Consider the following 16,532-nt stretch of genomic DNA (forward strand, 5'->3'; position numbering starts at 1 on the left):
TCTTGGTAACGTTTGAGAGGTCACAAGAGTAGGATAAACGTTTATTTTCCGAAACGCAGCCGCCGCGGTCAGGATCGAACGGTGTTGGATCGAACCCGGGCGTCTTACCACTGCACCACCCAGCGGGCGCGTACCATTTTAAGCGGTTGCGCAGGAACGTTCGAAGAGAAGGTATCTTGGTAACGTTTGAGAGGTCACAAGAGTAGGATAAACGTTTATTTTCCGAAACGCAGCCGCCGCGGTCAGGATCGAACGGTGTTGGATCGAACCCGGGCGTCTTACCACTGCACCACCCAGCGGGCACGTACCATTTTAAGCGGTTGCGCAGGAACGTTCGAAGAGACGGTATCTTGGTAACGTTTGAGAGGTTACAAGAGTAGGATAAACATTTATTTTCCGAAACGCAGCCGCCGCGGTCAGGATCGAACGGTGTTGGATCGAACCCGGGCGTCTTACCACTGCACCACCCAGCGGGCGCATACCATTTTAAGCGGTTGCGCAGGAACGTTCGAAGAGAAGGTATCTTGGTAACGTTTGAGAGGTCACAAGAGTAGGATAAACGTTTATTTTCCGAAACGCAGCCGCCGCGGTCAGGATCGAACGGTGTTGGATCGAACCCGGGCGTCTTACCACTGCACCACCCAGCGGGCGCGTACCATTTTAAGCGGTTGCGCAGAAACGTTCGAAGAGAAGGTATCTTGGTAACGTTTGAGAGGTCACAAGAGTAGGATAAACGTTTATTTTCCGAAACGCAGCCGCCGCGGTCAGGATCAAACGGTGTTGGATCGAACCCGGGCGTCTTACCACTGCACCACCCAGCGGGCGCGTATACATTTTAAGCGATTGCGCAGGAACGTTCGAAGAGACGGTATCTTGGTAACGTTTGAGAGGTCACAAGAGTAGGATAAGCGTTTATTTTCCGAAACGCAGCCGCCGCGGTCAGGATCGAACGGTGTTGGATCGAACCCGGGCGTCTTACCACTGCACCACCCAGCGGGCGCGCGTACCATTTTAAGCGGTTGCGCAGGAACGTTCGAAGAGAAGGTATCTTGGTAACGTTTGAGAGGTCACAAGAGTAGGATAAACGTTTATTTTCCGAAACGCAGCCGCCGCGGTCAGGATCGAACGGTGTTGGATCGAACCCGGGCGTCTTACCACTGCACCACCCAGCGGGCACGTACCATTTTAAGCGGTTGCGCAGGAACGTTCGAAGAGACGGTATCTTGGTAACGTTTGAGAGGTTACAAGAGTAGGATAAACATTTATTTTCCGAAACGCAGCCGCCGCGGTCAGGATCGAACGGTGTTGGATCGAACCCGGGCGTCTTACCACTGCACCACCCAGCGGGCGCATACCATTTTAAGCGGTTGCGCAGGAACGTTCGAAGAGAAGGTATCTTGGTAACGTTTGAGAGGTCACAAGAGTAGGATAAACGTTTATTTTCCGAAACGCAGCCGCCGCGGTCAGGATCGAACGGTGTTGAATCGAACCCGGGCGTCTTACCACTGCACCACCCAGCGGGCGCGTACCATTTTAAGCGGTTGCGCAGAAACGTTCGAAGAGAAGGTATCTTGGTAACGTTTGAGAGGTCACAAGAGTAGGATAAACGTTTATTTTCCGAAACGCAGCCGCCGCGGTCAGGATCAGACGGTGTTGGATCGAACCCGGGCGTCTTACCACTGCACCACCCAGCGGGCGCGTATACATTTTAAGCGATTGCGCAGGAACGTTCGAAGAGACGGTATCTTGGTAACGTTTGAGAGGTCACAAGAGTAGGATAAACGTTTATTTTCCGAAACGCAGCCGCCGCGGTCAGGATCGAACGGTGTTGGATCGAACCCGGGCGTCTTACCACTGCACCACCCAGCGGGCGCGCGTACCATTTTAAGCGGTTGCGCAGGAACGTTCGAAGAGAAGGTATCTTGGTAACGTTTGAGAGGTCACAAGAGTAGGATAAATGTTTATTTTCTGAAACGCAGCCGCCGCGGTCAGGATCGAACGGTGTTGGATCGAACCCGGGCGTCTACCACTGCACCACCCAGCGGGCGCGTACCATTTTAAGCGGTTGCGCAGGAACGTTCGAAGAGAAGGTATCTTGGTAACGTTTGAGAGGTCACAAGAGTAGGACAAGTAGTAGACTACTGTGGGGTATTGCCCCATCAAGTGGCCATGAGCTGGAGGAGCTCGGCGACTCACAAAACCACTGTTCCTTTGAATGACCACTACGGCTCCTCTTTCTCTCTTTCCACTTTAACTCCCACCTTCCTCCTTTCCCTTACGGCGCGGTTCAGGTGTCCACAGACACAAGTGTGACAGATACTGCGCCTTTTCCTTCCTATGAACCAATTATTATTATTATTATTATTATTATTATTTGAAGGACGAGCTGTAATGTTTCGTCGCTAGATCAATATGACGATTTGCGTTATTCCACACCGGTTCCGGTGGCATAAAAATATTCCGGTGAGGTGCGTCGAAGGTGAAGAAGACGAGACAACCCCAAGCTCGAGGCGTAATCATGATACTGGACTGGCCGCTGAAGCTGAGCTGGCTAAGGGGCTACCAAACCACGCCAGGTGACGCGGGCCTGGCCCGTCCACGTTAACAGGCTTGTCGCCGGCATGTCGGTGGTGATCAGTGAGTATGGAAATCGCTATCGATTGTCTTTCTCCTTAGCGAGGGCTCGCAAAATATTTAGAACACGTTCGCGTATCTTTTTTCGAAATATACATACGTTGCCCCTTCGCGTTCTCCGTTTATTTGCAGCCGAACAACCGCTGACCCCATCGGCTCCTTCAATATGTCCACCTGGCCTCGAATACCTAACGACCGTTGACCAGCTGGTAGTTGAGCAGCAAAGCGACGAATTTCAGAGTAGGTGATCCGCATTGCTGTTCGCTTTCGTTGTCACTTCTTTCTGCTTATAAAAAGAAGGCGCCTATAGTCTAAAATAACTGTGATGGCATCTTTCCAGGCTTCGTCGGCTACGAAAAATGCAACAAGTACGTGGCCAAGAACGTACTAGGACAATTCGTGTACTTGTTCGCCGAAGGTGAGACAGCAGGCTAGAGCTCTTCAATACTACCAGTTGCGAAACTTCCTATACTGCCCGTGTATCAAAAAATGGCAGTTTTGATTGGTCAAAATTTGGGTGTTTAAGATTGAGGGCGTCACCCGCGGCCATTAAAAGAAACTGCGTCTAAATTCCAAACATTCTGATTGTTGATAAATGCCCTACCCTCATGGAAAGTAAAATTAGTTGAAGACTTGCAGCGGCAAAAATTATACGGGTAACAGTCATATAGATGACTAAGATGGAAAAGAGGAGACACAAATTTGATTCCCAAAAGACAATGATGGCATTAGCAAAAACCTTGTATTCGGTACTACCAGGTGGCGCGACAAGTCGGGCACTTTTTGAAGCGGAGTTTCGCAACTGGTATGATCCAAAAGCTCTGCAGCAGACAGTATGATTGGAAGTATTGATGCATTTTCGCTAGTTTAACAAGTGGGCTAGTAATGCGAAAGCCGACGCCATTTTTGTTCACATTGAAGCGCAACTATTTTAACTATGATAGCAAAGTTTATGAAATGAGATACCGTATGATGCGGTGATTTCTCGCGGTTTAATCAAGCCAAGCGAGCAAAGTTTCTTTTTTTTTTTATTCTGCTCATGGATTTCATTTGATTTTCACTGCTAGTCTGGCGGCCGAAGACAGGGGAAATAAACGGGAGTTAAATGCAGGAAGTTTGTTCACGCCAAACAAAAAAAGCTAGCAATGTTCATTTGCATCTGCTTTTAGAGTGGGAATTGCCTTGGAACAGTATTCAGTGGAACAGGGAGGAGATAAAATCTAAAAATACTTGTAATACAGTTGAAGGCTTCCCTGCTGGATGAGATTTGTAGCAGGTAAGCCTTTATTGTAGAAGTACGGCGTTAATTGCACACTGTGCAGTTGACAAAAAGTTGTGATGTCGTCAGCTTCTGACGTCAATCGTTCCCTAAGGTTGACGCCTTGCTCCTTTATTAAATGACGCATACTGAATACTGATGCGAAATTGCCGGTCTAAATCCGTGCAGTTGCAAATAATTTGATTCAAATTCGGTTTGACGGAAACGTTTGCCAGCAGAAAATGGTCGACAATGCTAGCATACGCTCAATAATAATCCAAATTAAAGTACCGTTTTTTACCCGGAGAACATGAGTGCTCAAAATAGCCATGCGCTCACTCTTAAGAGCCACTTGTAGTGCACCTATGTGGTATGGTGCACCTTTGTTAGAAAAGGAAGTGTAAGTGAATCGAAATAAGAGCGAGGAAGGCAGTGAAAAAAAAAAAAGGGATAGAGGTCTAGGCGTGTAACCCAGTAATATGCAAAAAAAAATGCACAAACGGCGAGGGTAAGCGTTATTGTCCTCCAGCCTCAGCGAAAGTGGAGCACAGCACAGTTTGACGGAGGAGGAAAACATTTATTTAAACCATATAATTTGGCGCTGATGAGTAGGTCGTCGAGTCCTCTGCAGGCGGCGTCCTCAGTCCAGGATGCCGGCAGCCGCTGCAATCCCGCGTGCCCGCTTGATCAGCCGTCGGTGATCTTGCATGTGTGAGCTAGACAGAGCAGCTTCCCAAAAGAACACAATGGGGTGCGGAATGATGGGAAGCCTTGAAGCTTTGGACACGCCCATAAGGAATAGTATAGGGTTGGTTGGGAGCTGCCGCATGATTGGCAGTTCGAGGTGTACTGTGAGGGAAAGGTGTTTGGGGTAGAGTTTCGGGAACGTGTGCGTTTGGAGTTGTCGCCAGGCAGTGGAGTTTGCTTTGGAGGGGGATTTGTGCGGTGCAGGAAGTATTCTTCGTTGTGTGTAGTATTCGAGGGTAAGTGTGTACGTGAGTGGTTCTGTGGTGGTTGATAGCTGAGAACTTGGTTTCCATATTAACTGGTAATCGGCCGTCTTCCGTCTCCCATCCTAGTACCCGGAAAGTTAATTCGCGGGCGAGCGCATGGGCGCGCTCGTTGCCAGAAAGACATGCGTGCCCTGGTGCCCGCAATATTTGAATAGGTGGCGTGTGCGTCTTGTCCTCGCACTGACGTAGGATTTTGTGGGCCCTGGGAGACAGCAGGCCGGTTGAGAAGGCTCGGAATGCTGTCTGTGAGTCTGTGACAATAGTGCAAGTTTTCAATTAGTTGTTTTGGGGGTTTGGATGAGATGTATCGGATGCCGAGGGCTATGGCTGTCTCTACCGCTGTTCTGATCTAGGTCGTAAGGATGGAGCCTGTTACTTGTACCTGACCGTCACCGTTCGTGACGGCCTGGCTCACGGCAGGTTTGCCGGGGTAACTTGTTGCCTCGGTGCACAATACGAATTCATTATTTCTTAATACACGTTGAAGTGCCTGCCCTCGGGCCTGCCATCGGTCCGCATTAAGGTCTGAGTGCATTCTTTTCGGAATTGGGGCCACTTCGATCTTTGCTCCCATTAAGGGGTCCATGGACTCCGAATCTGGTGGTAAGGAGGTAGTGGTGCCAATTTGACGGAGAACGCGGGTTCGTAACTCTAAAGTTGAAGGGTATGCGCACAGTGGATATTGCACATTAATTTCCGAGGCCTAGTGCTGTACAGTGGGTGCACCGGTCCATTGTAGATAGAGATGTTAGCTAGCCATTGTTGGGAGCTGCCGGGTAGAGAGCCATTCAGGCCCTGAACCGTTAAAAGAGACCTAGGTGTCTCCAAGACATTTTGTGCTTTTAAGACATTTGACATTCAGGGGCACTGTTAAAGTTCCGCTATAAATCTGCCCGCTATGACTTTTCACAAAGGTTGTAGCATTACCGGGGAGCTGCGGCTGCCTTCGACGGACGTAAACACCACCCTACTAAAAAAACTGTAAGGGGCAATAACCTCACATTTTCTCACACAATCTCACTCAATTCACATAAGAAATCACGTAGAAGTCGCACATAATTGCACAAGTTCTCATAGTTTCTTGTACATTATCATAAATTATGTACGGTATTTTATGATAATGATGTGCACCGTATGAGACTCTATGCGATTAAATGAGGTTTATGAGGTTATTGCCCTGTAGAACTTTTGGTTTTTCAGTAGGGCATTCCATGTCCTGAGCGCGCGTGCTGGGAACAATATGGACAACAAAATTTCACGGAGAAAATGCTTTATAAAGATATTATTCATGGAGCCATTAAGCTCGGGCATGCCGAAAAAATAAACAAGAAAAAAAAAACATCGCAGGCTGCCAAATTGACAGCGTTCGCAAAATGGAACATGCAGGATCAAATTACGAGTCTGTTCTGCACATGCGGAAGGAAACACAATGCAATGCAATGGGATGAAAAGGCACGAATAGCACTGGGCAGTCTAGCGCATCCTTTTTGCGCGTTTTATGATTGTGATTTAGAGCGAAAGGACTCATACGCTCACCATCGCGGGCCGGACCCATGGCCAGAGAAAGTTTGCACAGAAGCATCGTGTAAAAAACGGCAATTACACCGAGTCACAACAAGACGAAAAAAAAAAAAAAAGCCTCGTGCTTTCGCACTATAATCGGCTTCCGAGAGAGAGTGAAAGAAACCTTTATTTAGCCGGATAGTTATATAGGGCCGAGTTATATTGCCGTACTAGATGGCCAGCAGGTCAAGCCTGTTAGCGACCTCGTAGGCGCGCTTGAGGATCCGGTCTTGTATGCACGGGTCCGAGCTGTGCAGCAGGGTCTCCCAGTTATCTGGATGCAGGATTTCTCCTAATTCTGGAGGTGGGGGGTCCTCCTTGCATCCCCAGAGTATATGGTTGAGGGTAGCTTAACTCTTCCCAATTTTCCTCTCGCGAGTACCATCAAGTCGACGTCTTGATTGTATTTCACACCGCTTTTGCCAATAATGAGGAGATTGGAATCGCAGCGATGGCGTAGTTGTTTGAGCGTCCGCGTCCGGTGCGGGAGGTGCTAACAATTTTTCGCTGGCCTGGTCATCGGTTCTTTGCAGGGAAATGCCTGAAACTACTACCCCACCTTGTGTGGACTAAAAATCCTTCTGTCACGACGCTCGAAGTGCTTGCGCCAATAAAAAATCATGAAAAACGAAAATCAGCCCTGGATAGCCAGAAAGCATCTTGAATCTAGATATTTTCACTACAGATAACTGTTTTTCACATTTGGGAATAAATGTATGATACTAATATTGAACGTATGTTTGCGCCTCAAATGCCACGTCATTGGGCCCAGGTGGTGGAAAATTCCGGAGCCTTCCACTACAGCATCTATATAGCCTGAGTCGCTTTAGGCCGTTAAACGGTCTAAATGAGACCCAAATCAAACTTCATGGGGAATTATATTCGCCCGACATTTCTACGTTCTGCTACGTTTATTTCCCGTTTTCGCACAGAGAAGACCACAGAGTAGCCGCCCTGATTTTTTTTTTCCAGATAGCGGGTGCTGCAAGCGATGGCTGTGCTGCACGCGACGCTGCTTCGAAATGAAAGTGATGGACTATCGCAACGTTGAAGTGATGCGTTTCGTTCGGCCGCTAAGGAGCGACTTTTGTTGTTGCTTCTGCTGTCTACAGGTGAGTAATGTGTGCAAGATGCCAAGCAGGAGATGTTGAACTCTGGCCAGAAAATCACCGCACGGTGGTGCAGTGTTAAGACGCCGTATCGATGGAGGCGAAACGAAGAGGCGTCCATGTTCTGTGCGATGTTGTTGTTGTGGCTGTAGGATGAAAGAAAAGAAAATGCACGGGCCTGCTACTGGCTCTGTAGCTGAGCCACCTGATTAAAAAAAACTGATTTATTTATAGGAAAGGAAAGGCGCGGTAACTGTCTCACTTGTTTTCTGTGGACACCGCAACCGAGCCGTAAGGGAAGGGAAGGAAGGTGGGAGTGAAAGTGGAAAGAGAGAAAGAGGAGCCGTGGTGGAGGGCTACCGAGTAATTTCGACCACCTGGGGATCTTTAACGTGCGCTGACATCGCACAGCACACGGATGCCTCTTCGTTTCGCTTCCATCGAAACGCAGCCGCCGAGGCCGGGTTCGAACCAGCGTACTCCGGCACTAGTCGCACCACCCCGGCGGATCCCTCCGCTACCTCGTGTGGACAGAAAAGAGAAAGTAGAAAAGAAAGCAAAAGAAGAGGGAGAGAAAGACGCGGGCCGCAACAGCCGTCGTCCACCACCTAAGCGGTGGCGGGTGCAATGACGGCCTACAACAGATAAAAATTCGGTGGCAGGCTAGTCCTCGCCGCAAGCGGTGGCTAGCCTCATCAGGGGAGTCAATCTATGTGCGATGTCAGTGCACGTGCACGTTAGATCGTAAGGTGGTCAAAATCACTCCGCAGCCCTCCACTACGGCTCTTCTTCCTCTCTTTCCACTTTCAATCCCATTTTTCTCCCTTCTCTGACGGCACGGTTCAGGATGGTGTTGGTTCAGGGGCCCCCAGAAACAAGTGGGACATATACTGCGCCTTTCCCTTTCTGTGAACCAATTTATTAATAGCTAGAAGACATTGCATCATTACTAAGGATAAATACATTTAAGATTCCTGTTTTTCAAATTGCGCCATGCGACTCGAAATAAGAACGCGTAAATGGTTTAAAGAAAATGAAATGCGCAGTAACTTGTCGGTGGACACCAGAAACGAAAAGTGAGGGCTATAAGAAGAAAGCTGCGGCGTTGGAGGGCTCTTAAATAATTTTGACCATCTGGGACCTTTAGTGCACCGTTGTTGTTGCTGTTGTGGCTGTAGGAGGAAGGAAATGAAAATGCACGGGCCTGCTACTACTGGCTCTGTAGCTGAGCCACCTCCGCTGCCTCGTGCAGACAGAAGAAAAAATAGACAAGAAAGAAAACAGGAGAGAGAAAGACGCGCGCCGCCACAACGGCCGTCGTCCACCACCGCAGAAGCGGTGGCGGGTGCAATGACGGCCTGAAACAGATGAAAATTCAGTGACCGGTCAGCCCACGCCGCAAGTGGCGGTGACCTACCTGTCCCAGCCCTATCAGGGGAAGTGTTAGTGCACCGACATCGCACAGCACACGTGCGCCTTTTGTGTTACGCCCCCAGCGAAACGTTTGAAATTCCAAAGAAATTCCGACCACAGCAGTCAGAATTTATTCTGATGCTCTGGCTCAGTAGCCTATATCGCCGTAACCATGCCGCAACGGGTCTCGATTGAGCGTTGTAGTGGTTAGAGTGCTCGGCTACTGAACCTAAGGACCGCAGTTCAATCCTACCCATGGGCCTGGCTGCTTTTAGTTAAGGCGCTCGTGTAATGTGCGATGGTAGTGCACGTAAAGAACGTGTAATCGAAATTATCGGATACCTTCGTTATACGTAATTTCTCGTAGCTTCAGTTGCATTGGGACATTACATTTTGTGGAACAAAGCAAAACAAAGTAAAGCAAAGCAACGCAAAGTACTGAGGAGCTCAGCAAAACAAAGGAAAAGACGCCCTTAAAAATGTTTAATATAAGTTATTCCTGGTTTATATGGGCACTAGGTCATCGACCAGATTTGTACACAAAGAGAATCATTCGTAACAATAAATCGCGAAAAACCTGTTCAGAAAAAATATCAAAAATTGATTAGGATATGCTTTGGAGCATAGTCAAGGTCAATGAAGTTGAAATTAGACAAAACTTTGGCATCTCCAAGTTCATAATCGTAGCTCCCGTTAGGCTTGAAATTAGATATGGTGCAGCTTCATGCATCTACCTATCTGTGATAGGCTTGATGATGTCTCATGGTGAGATCTACTTCTTACTTGTAATACTACGGCTATTTCACGTGCCATGACCCCACGAAACAGTCGACTGACAGCTGCTGAATTAGGCTTTATATGAATGACACATTGAAGACGCAAGTTTCATCAGAGAAAATTGATGCAACACTGCAAGTTGTAAGGAGCTTCGACTTTGCAACTTTGCATTGTAAAAATAAATTAAATTGGTTCACAGGAAGGGAAAGGCGCAGTAACTGTCACACTTGCTCTGTGGACACCCGAACCGCGCCGTAAGGGGAGGGAGGAAGGTGGGAATGAAAGTGGAAAGAGAGAAAGAGGAGCCGTAGTGGAGGGCTACGGAGTAATTTCGACCACCTGGGGATCTTTAACGTGCGCTGACATCGCACAGCACACGACGCCTCTTCGTTTCGCCTCCATCGAAACGCAGCCGCCGAGGTCGGGTTCGAACCCGGGAACTCCGGCACAGTAGTCGGGCGTCTTACCACTGGACCACCCCGGCGGGGCTGCATTGTAAAACAATGAACCACCAAAAGGAAGGGTCGTCATGCACATTTGCGCTACATACATAGAGCTGCGGCGTTGGAGGGCTCCTAAATAATTTTGACCATCTGGGATCTTTAGCGCACCGTTGTTGCTGCTGTTGTGGCTGTAGGAAGAAGGAAATGAAAATGCACGGGCCTGCTACTACTGGCTCTGTAGATGAGCCACCGCCGCTGCCTCGTGCAGACAGAAGAAAAAATAGACAAGAAAGAAAACAAGAGAGAGAGAAAGACGCGCGCCGCAACGGCCGTCGTTATACGTAATTTCTACGTAATTGCGAACTCGATCATCACTATCCATATAGCACGACGAAAATGTACAAACGCCTGAATGTGTTCTCTGCGTTTTCACATTGTACACTATCTGGACAGGCAGCTTCGATGTTAGCGAGGCGTAATATATAGCAAGCTAATGATTGGTGCCTAAAAGAATTGTTCATAAATTAAGTCGTCTGTATTATCAGGAGCCATATTACTAATTCGAGGCAATACTTCTAAGAGCACAAACCAACTATAGCTCCGTACAGATCTGACTAGGTTCAAAGAACTACACATTGATTGGACGCTCGGACACTGCTCGTGAGGTAAGCAGATGCTGTGGAGTTCATGTAGACACATGAAGTAGTTGTCTTCCGTTTTGGTGATGCAGAGCTTAGTTATACTGCATCACGTGCGCATGCTGGAATAAAAATTATCGCGGCTAGTCATATGAGATGGTGCTTCATACGTATCTTGCTGATTCGCAGTACATCGAGGTGCAAGCGCCACCCTCGGTGACCATAGCTTACCTCTACCAGGACTGGTCACCCTTTTTTCCTTCGTACACGGTCTATGATCGCCAGTGTAATCCCATGATCTCTGTCTCCGGGCCATTCTGCACGCAGACTTTCTTCTACTGCCTGGAGACCAAATTCGAAGCAAGTATTTATTTCTTGTATTATAGTATTATTGTAGCGTCTGGATGCATGGGCGCCGTCATCCGGCCGCAGCGGTATAGTGACCGCATGGTTGGGGCTGAGCAGCAGTTCTAACATAGCGCGATCAAGTCGCATTATGTGTTCCTCTCGTTTGTGTTTTGTACTTAATATACAATTGCGAACATGTTCTATTATAGTTTATTGCAAAGATAAGCGCGGCAATGCTAAAGTTTTGTTGTCACTGGCGCAACGTATCGGCGGAAGATGAAGAGCGGTTATAAAGAACACGAGAAGAGGCCAAGGTAAGATGCCCGACTACTGTGCCGGAGTTCCCGGGTTCGAACCCGACCGCGGCGGCTGCGTTTCGATGGAGGCGAAACGAAGAGGCGTCGTGTGCTGTGCGATGTCAGCGCACGTTAAAGATCCCCAGGTGGTCGAAATTACTCCGTAGCCCTCCACTACGGCTCCTCTTTCTCTCTTTCCACTTTCATTCCCACCTTCCTCCCTTCCCTTACGGCGCGGTTCGGGTGTCCACAGAGCAAGTGTGACAGTTACTGCGCCTTTCCCTTCCTGTGAACCAATTTATTTATTATTACAACCGTTCAGGGTCCCCTGATAGACCTCATCACACAACCAAAGTGCCTTTTTGACGTTGATATTGCATAAACTTAAAAAAGATCACTTGGTCCACCAAAGCTTTCAAATCCTTCCTCACTATAGATTATTTCCAATTATCCAGGTGCGGACGTTGGGAGGCATCCTGATCGGCATGATCACGAGACAGGTGTCCAGGAATGGTCGGAACCTGTACTTGGACGCCGACTGCTTTAACCTCACCTTTCCTCTCGACTTGGATGTGCACGTGAAGGCAGCGCTACTCGCATGCACCATGCTCATAGTGCGTATGCGCAGTTTCCTCGTGACGTGCGCGTCGCTGACACACTGTGCACCGCACTGCCACATGACCTGACGTCCTGTACACTGCAATCACAGCCTGACTCTGGGAGATTGCAGTTAGCAGGGGATATGGCCGGGCCCTGATTAGACGGCGGGTTGTGTGACGTCACACGGCCACATTACATGGCCGAGTTCGCAGGGGCGGCATATTGAGTTGCAGTAGCTGTCAATTTTTAAAGGAAAGGGTGCGGCGAGAATCGAATCTAGGAATCTGGTTTGTGAATCAGGCATGCTATCCCTTGGACATGCAGGCATTTTCGTACAGCTTAATTACAGCGGGAATTATATTAATGTCAACGGATCGCTCGCATAATGTGGTAGCTTATAGTATGCTAATAAGTGTATTTGAAATAACCGAGGCATAGCCATACAAAAAAGTCCTGTGATGTAATAACTTCATATAGTTTCGTCATACAGACGAGACTTGATACTTCTTTTATCTTCGAAAACATATGAAAGGTATACCATTGTAGGATATTTCTATGATATGTGTATGATATTCGTATGACAACAGCGTTTTTCAGTAGGGAAGGTAAGGTACGAGTGATTAAGCGAGTAACAAAGTGTATGCGCGCGAACCTAATGAACAATAGGAAGGGCAAACGACAACCGATAACACTGTCGCGTCATAATGTTATTGGCAGTGTTTAATTGAGGGCCCCAATTTTTTCTGAGCCGCACGCTGGATTCATCTATGCTGATTTCCTTACAGTGTGAATAGTGAGCGCGCTGTAGCTACGTGAGAACGAGAACTGTGTTTGGAATATACACTTGGTATGCTGGAAGTGATACTGAACATTGACTCAGTCATTACTGTACCTGTTAGCAACAGTCAACAAAGTCAATCCCATGTGCACGGGGACATTTCGTCAGTGTTGTCGCAATGAATTATTCTATCCAGACTCGTCATTACCACTGTTGCACGTACGCATAGAGTTTTATCTTGCAGTGTACCTCAATACCGAAGAAATGGTTTTGCATGATCTTTCTAACCTGCAAAAAACATTCAATACACGAAAAAGTTCCAACATTAGTATGCGGCTTGTTGGAATAAAAATGCTTTGCCTGGCTAGGTGCTGCTTTGTAACCAGAACCCGTACCGACGAAAGCGCGTTAATATACTCACCGATTTTACAACTTTCGGTAACGGCTCACTTTAGCACTGATATCACTGGTGGCTAAAACAGGACTCAGTGAAATACGCGACCTTAACATATATATATATATATATATATTTGTTAAAGCTTTCTCGGAAGAATTCAGCCCAGGTCAGTGCAAGTGCTATAGATGTGATTCCGACGTTTTCAATCGAGTGGACTGTGTTATTATTTGAAGACCCGATTGGGGCACCTAGTGTGACGATATTACGGTATTAATTTAATTATCAGCGGAATAGATTCTTAGGCTTGGTTCCGCATTCTCCTTTTCTCTGCGAATAACATTTCGGTTTTGCTTGATCAGGTATAACCAAATGAACCGGAATTTTGCTTTCTGTGGACTCAGCGCCTGGATTTTTTGATCAGTTATTAACGAACGCTTGCGTCAGCACGCAATAAAAATATTCCCGTAGTTTTTTCAATGAAAAACCTACGCGCAAAAGCTTTAGTATTTGATCGAATTAGAGCTGCCAGCTAATGCGCGTATCCCCAACGCTAGTGGTTTACGTGGCTTTGTGCTTCACAATAATTTCACAGATTTTCCTTTGCATCCTTCTCCTCAGCATATTTTGCTCGTCAGAACAAATTAGCTTCATAAAATAAAATAAAAAAGTGATTCTGCTAAACGGTATAAAAGAGAGGGACAATGATTAGAAACATTCATTTTGAAGAGTTAGACTTACATTTGCTTTTCTCATCTGTTTCAGGACTTCATGTTCTTCGAGACAACGTGTTAGAGGGAAAGGCGAGGCTTTAGATTTGGAGCAGTTGTTCTTCCAACAGGATGTGCGTTCAGTACGGAGCTTACTGTTATTTCAGTTGATAACGTTTTAAGAGAGTAGAAACATTTAATGTAACAGCTACTTGCTGGCTCTGTCTGTTTATTCATCTTAATGTATCCCCTGCAGACGGGTGTATGTGTCTCGAAAGTGCATATACTATGCACTTTCTGCTGATCAGTTCCCGAGACGAGTTGCGAACGACGGCTGTCACGCGTTGAAATCATCACGTCGCCTACGATTTCTGTGCGGCGCCGTGAAATTTACGTGTGTCGTGAAAATTCTCATTTGTGCATTGCATCCACTCGTATATAGAGTCACAAAGACAGGGGCAGTGTGCCTACCATACACGATTTTGCTAATGTTAGAATGTTATTGTGCTCAGGTTTGAAGACATTGGCGCCAAGGTCGATAAAAACGAAACAAAGTGTTGAACAGTACGAAATAAATTGGTTTTCACAAGTTACAGCCTACTGGTGAGACCTTTAATTAATGTTTCTGTCGAGGGAACAGAAATTATTGACTTCATTTATTTTTGTTTCCTCTATACTTTTGTTCAGTTAGCGCATTGGTGTTAGTTATCGCCTGCACTAACCTGAAATATAACGACGCCACATTGGAATGTTGCGTCATTTTACGCTGAAGCTGTAGGACGATTCTGCGGTAAATTCATTGTACGTGTAATGAGATTTTTTTTTAGAGCTATCGTAAATATGGCAACGACCATATGTATGATAATTACGATGCACCTTTGTGGTCCCTTCTTTTCGGGCGTCTCCGCTACGCAGTTAAAAATTTAGCCGCTTGGTAATATACCCAGCTAGATGGGCAAAAAGTCTCGCGAAGAAACTCGAGCGAAACGGAATGTTTTCAGGAGGTCTACCTATTTAGCCACGAACGCTCGTTTTAACTGTGCATCTTTGGTGAACGTAAATCCCCTTGATAATTTGAAAATGGTGGTATTCTCCTCCGCCCGGCGCTTACCTCTTCGATTCACCCCGCGAGCCTCCTGCATGCGCTGCGCACGGCACGCTTCCTCTTTCATGCAGCTGTCAACAGGCCGAAGAAATACACGAGGAGGAGGAGAAAATATTTATTTATAATGAAATAATTTGGAAAGGGAGGTGCGTATGGTTGTGGAGCTAAGTGGCAGTCCCTATTCCGGGACGCCATTGGCCGCCGACGCTGCCCGAGCTCTCTGGACCAGGGCATGCTGGGCCTCCAGGTCCGAGCTGGACAGGGCCGTCTCCCAGCCCTACAGGGCTGGGACTGGTAAGTCAACGCCACTTGCGGCGGCGGCTAGCCTGCCACCGAATGTTTATCTGTTCTAGGCCGTTATTGCACCCGCCACCGCTTAAGTGGTGGACGACGGCTGTTGCAGCGCGCGTCTTTCTCTCCCTCTTCTTTTTCTTCTCTACTTTCTCTCTTCTGTCCGCACGAGGCAGCGGAGGTGGCACAGCCGGAGTACCCGGGTTCGAACCCGACCTCGGCGGCTGCGTTTCGATGGAGGCGAAACGAAGAGGCGTCGTGTGCTGTGCGATGTCAGCGCACGTTAATCCCCAGGTGGTCGAAATTATCCGTAGCCCTCCACTATGGCACCTCTTTCTCTCTTTCCACTTTCACTCCCATCTTCCTTCCCTTACGGCGCGGTTGCGGTGTCCACAGAAATCAAGTGAGACAGTTACAGGGTCTTTCCCTTCCTATAAATAAATCAGTTTAAATCAGGTGGCACAGCTACAGAGCCAGTAGCAGGCCCGTGCATTTTAACGCGGTAGCGTTAAGGAGCTCGTGTCGCGGAAAAGCCGGTGTCGTCGGCGGCGTTGGCCGTGAGCGATAAATCCCGGCATGCACTTTTCTCGCTTTCTCCCCTTCCAACGTCCAGCGTGCGTCACTCGAACAGTGGTGTTTAGGCGACGCGGCTCCTCTTTCCGCTCACAGCGCGATTGCTAGGTGCAGCGTCTGATGCCGGACGCCTCTGACGTGATCGCTGCGCCGTAGCGCTTCTGCTGGAAAAGCGTCCCCTGCGATGTGTGCCGAGCTGCTTCAAGAGCATAACGAGCGAATGAGTGGGCGTTGCGAACAAGGTGCAATAACGTTATCGCGTTCCACTCTTGAAGGCGAAGCTTAAGTGTCCTCCAAATGTTTCTTTTCCTCCTTCGTACAGCCACGACAGCCCAGCCCAGAGTTTCGCGTATGCCGTGTGTCGTGACATACAGCAAAGGCCAAATCCGCAGCCCCCTCATCAAGCTCTGCCGGCATTGCCTAGCAACGCTTAAGCGGTGTGCGACTCCTCCAATTTTAAAAATAGTATCTATCCGGAAATCAAACCTTGGAACTCCAGCCGACCGCTGTGCCACGCCGCGGGTCGTTGTTGTTGTTGTTGTTGGAAGATGGAAAAGAAAATGCACGGGCCTGCTACTGGCTCTGTAGC

The 16,532-nt window shown here is 47.9% G+C and overlaps 1 protein-coding gene across 2 annotated transcripts; it reads left to right on the forward strand.

The window, feature by feature from the left end:
- Positions 1–2,470: 2,470 nt before the first annotated feature.
- On the forward strand, positions 2,471–14,555 carry LOC146199089 (phospholipid scramblase 2-like). 2 transcript variants are annotated; one of them, XM_084594570.1, is made up of 7 exons: positions 2,471–2,637; positions 2,767–2,874; positions 2,975–3,052; positions 7,441–7,580; positions 11,038–11,208; positions 11,948–12,106; positions 14,030–14,555. In XM_084594570.1, the coding sequence occupies exons 1-7, from the start codon at positions 2,622–2,624 to the stop codon at positions 14,057–14,059; spliced, it is 702 nt and encodes a 233-aa protein (XP_084450696.1). In that variant the 5' UTR covers positions 2,471–2,621; the 3' UTR covers positions 14,060–14,555. The 2 variants fall into 2 exon arrangements, with proteins under 2 accessions (XP_084450696.1, XP_084450695.1); XM_084594569.1 differs by lacking the exon at positions 11,038–11,208.
- Positions 14,556–16,532: the final 1,977 nt, after the last annotated feature.

The sequence above is a fragment of the Amblyomma maculatum genome, chromosome 2, assembly GCF_055883805.1.
Source record: "Amblyomma maculatum isolate TAMU_Amacu chromosome 2, ASM5588380v1, whole genome shotgun sequence".
NCBI lineage: Eukaryota > Metazoa > Arthropoda > Arachnida > Ixodida > Ixodidae > Amblyomma > Amblyomma maculatum.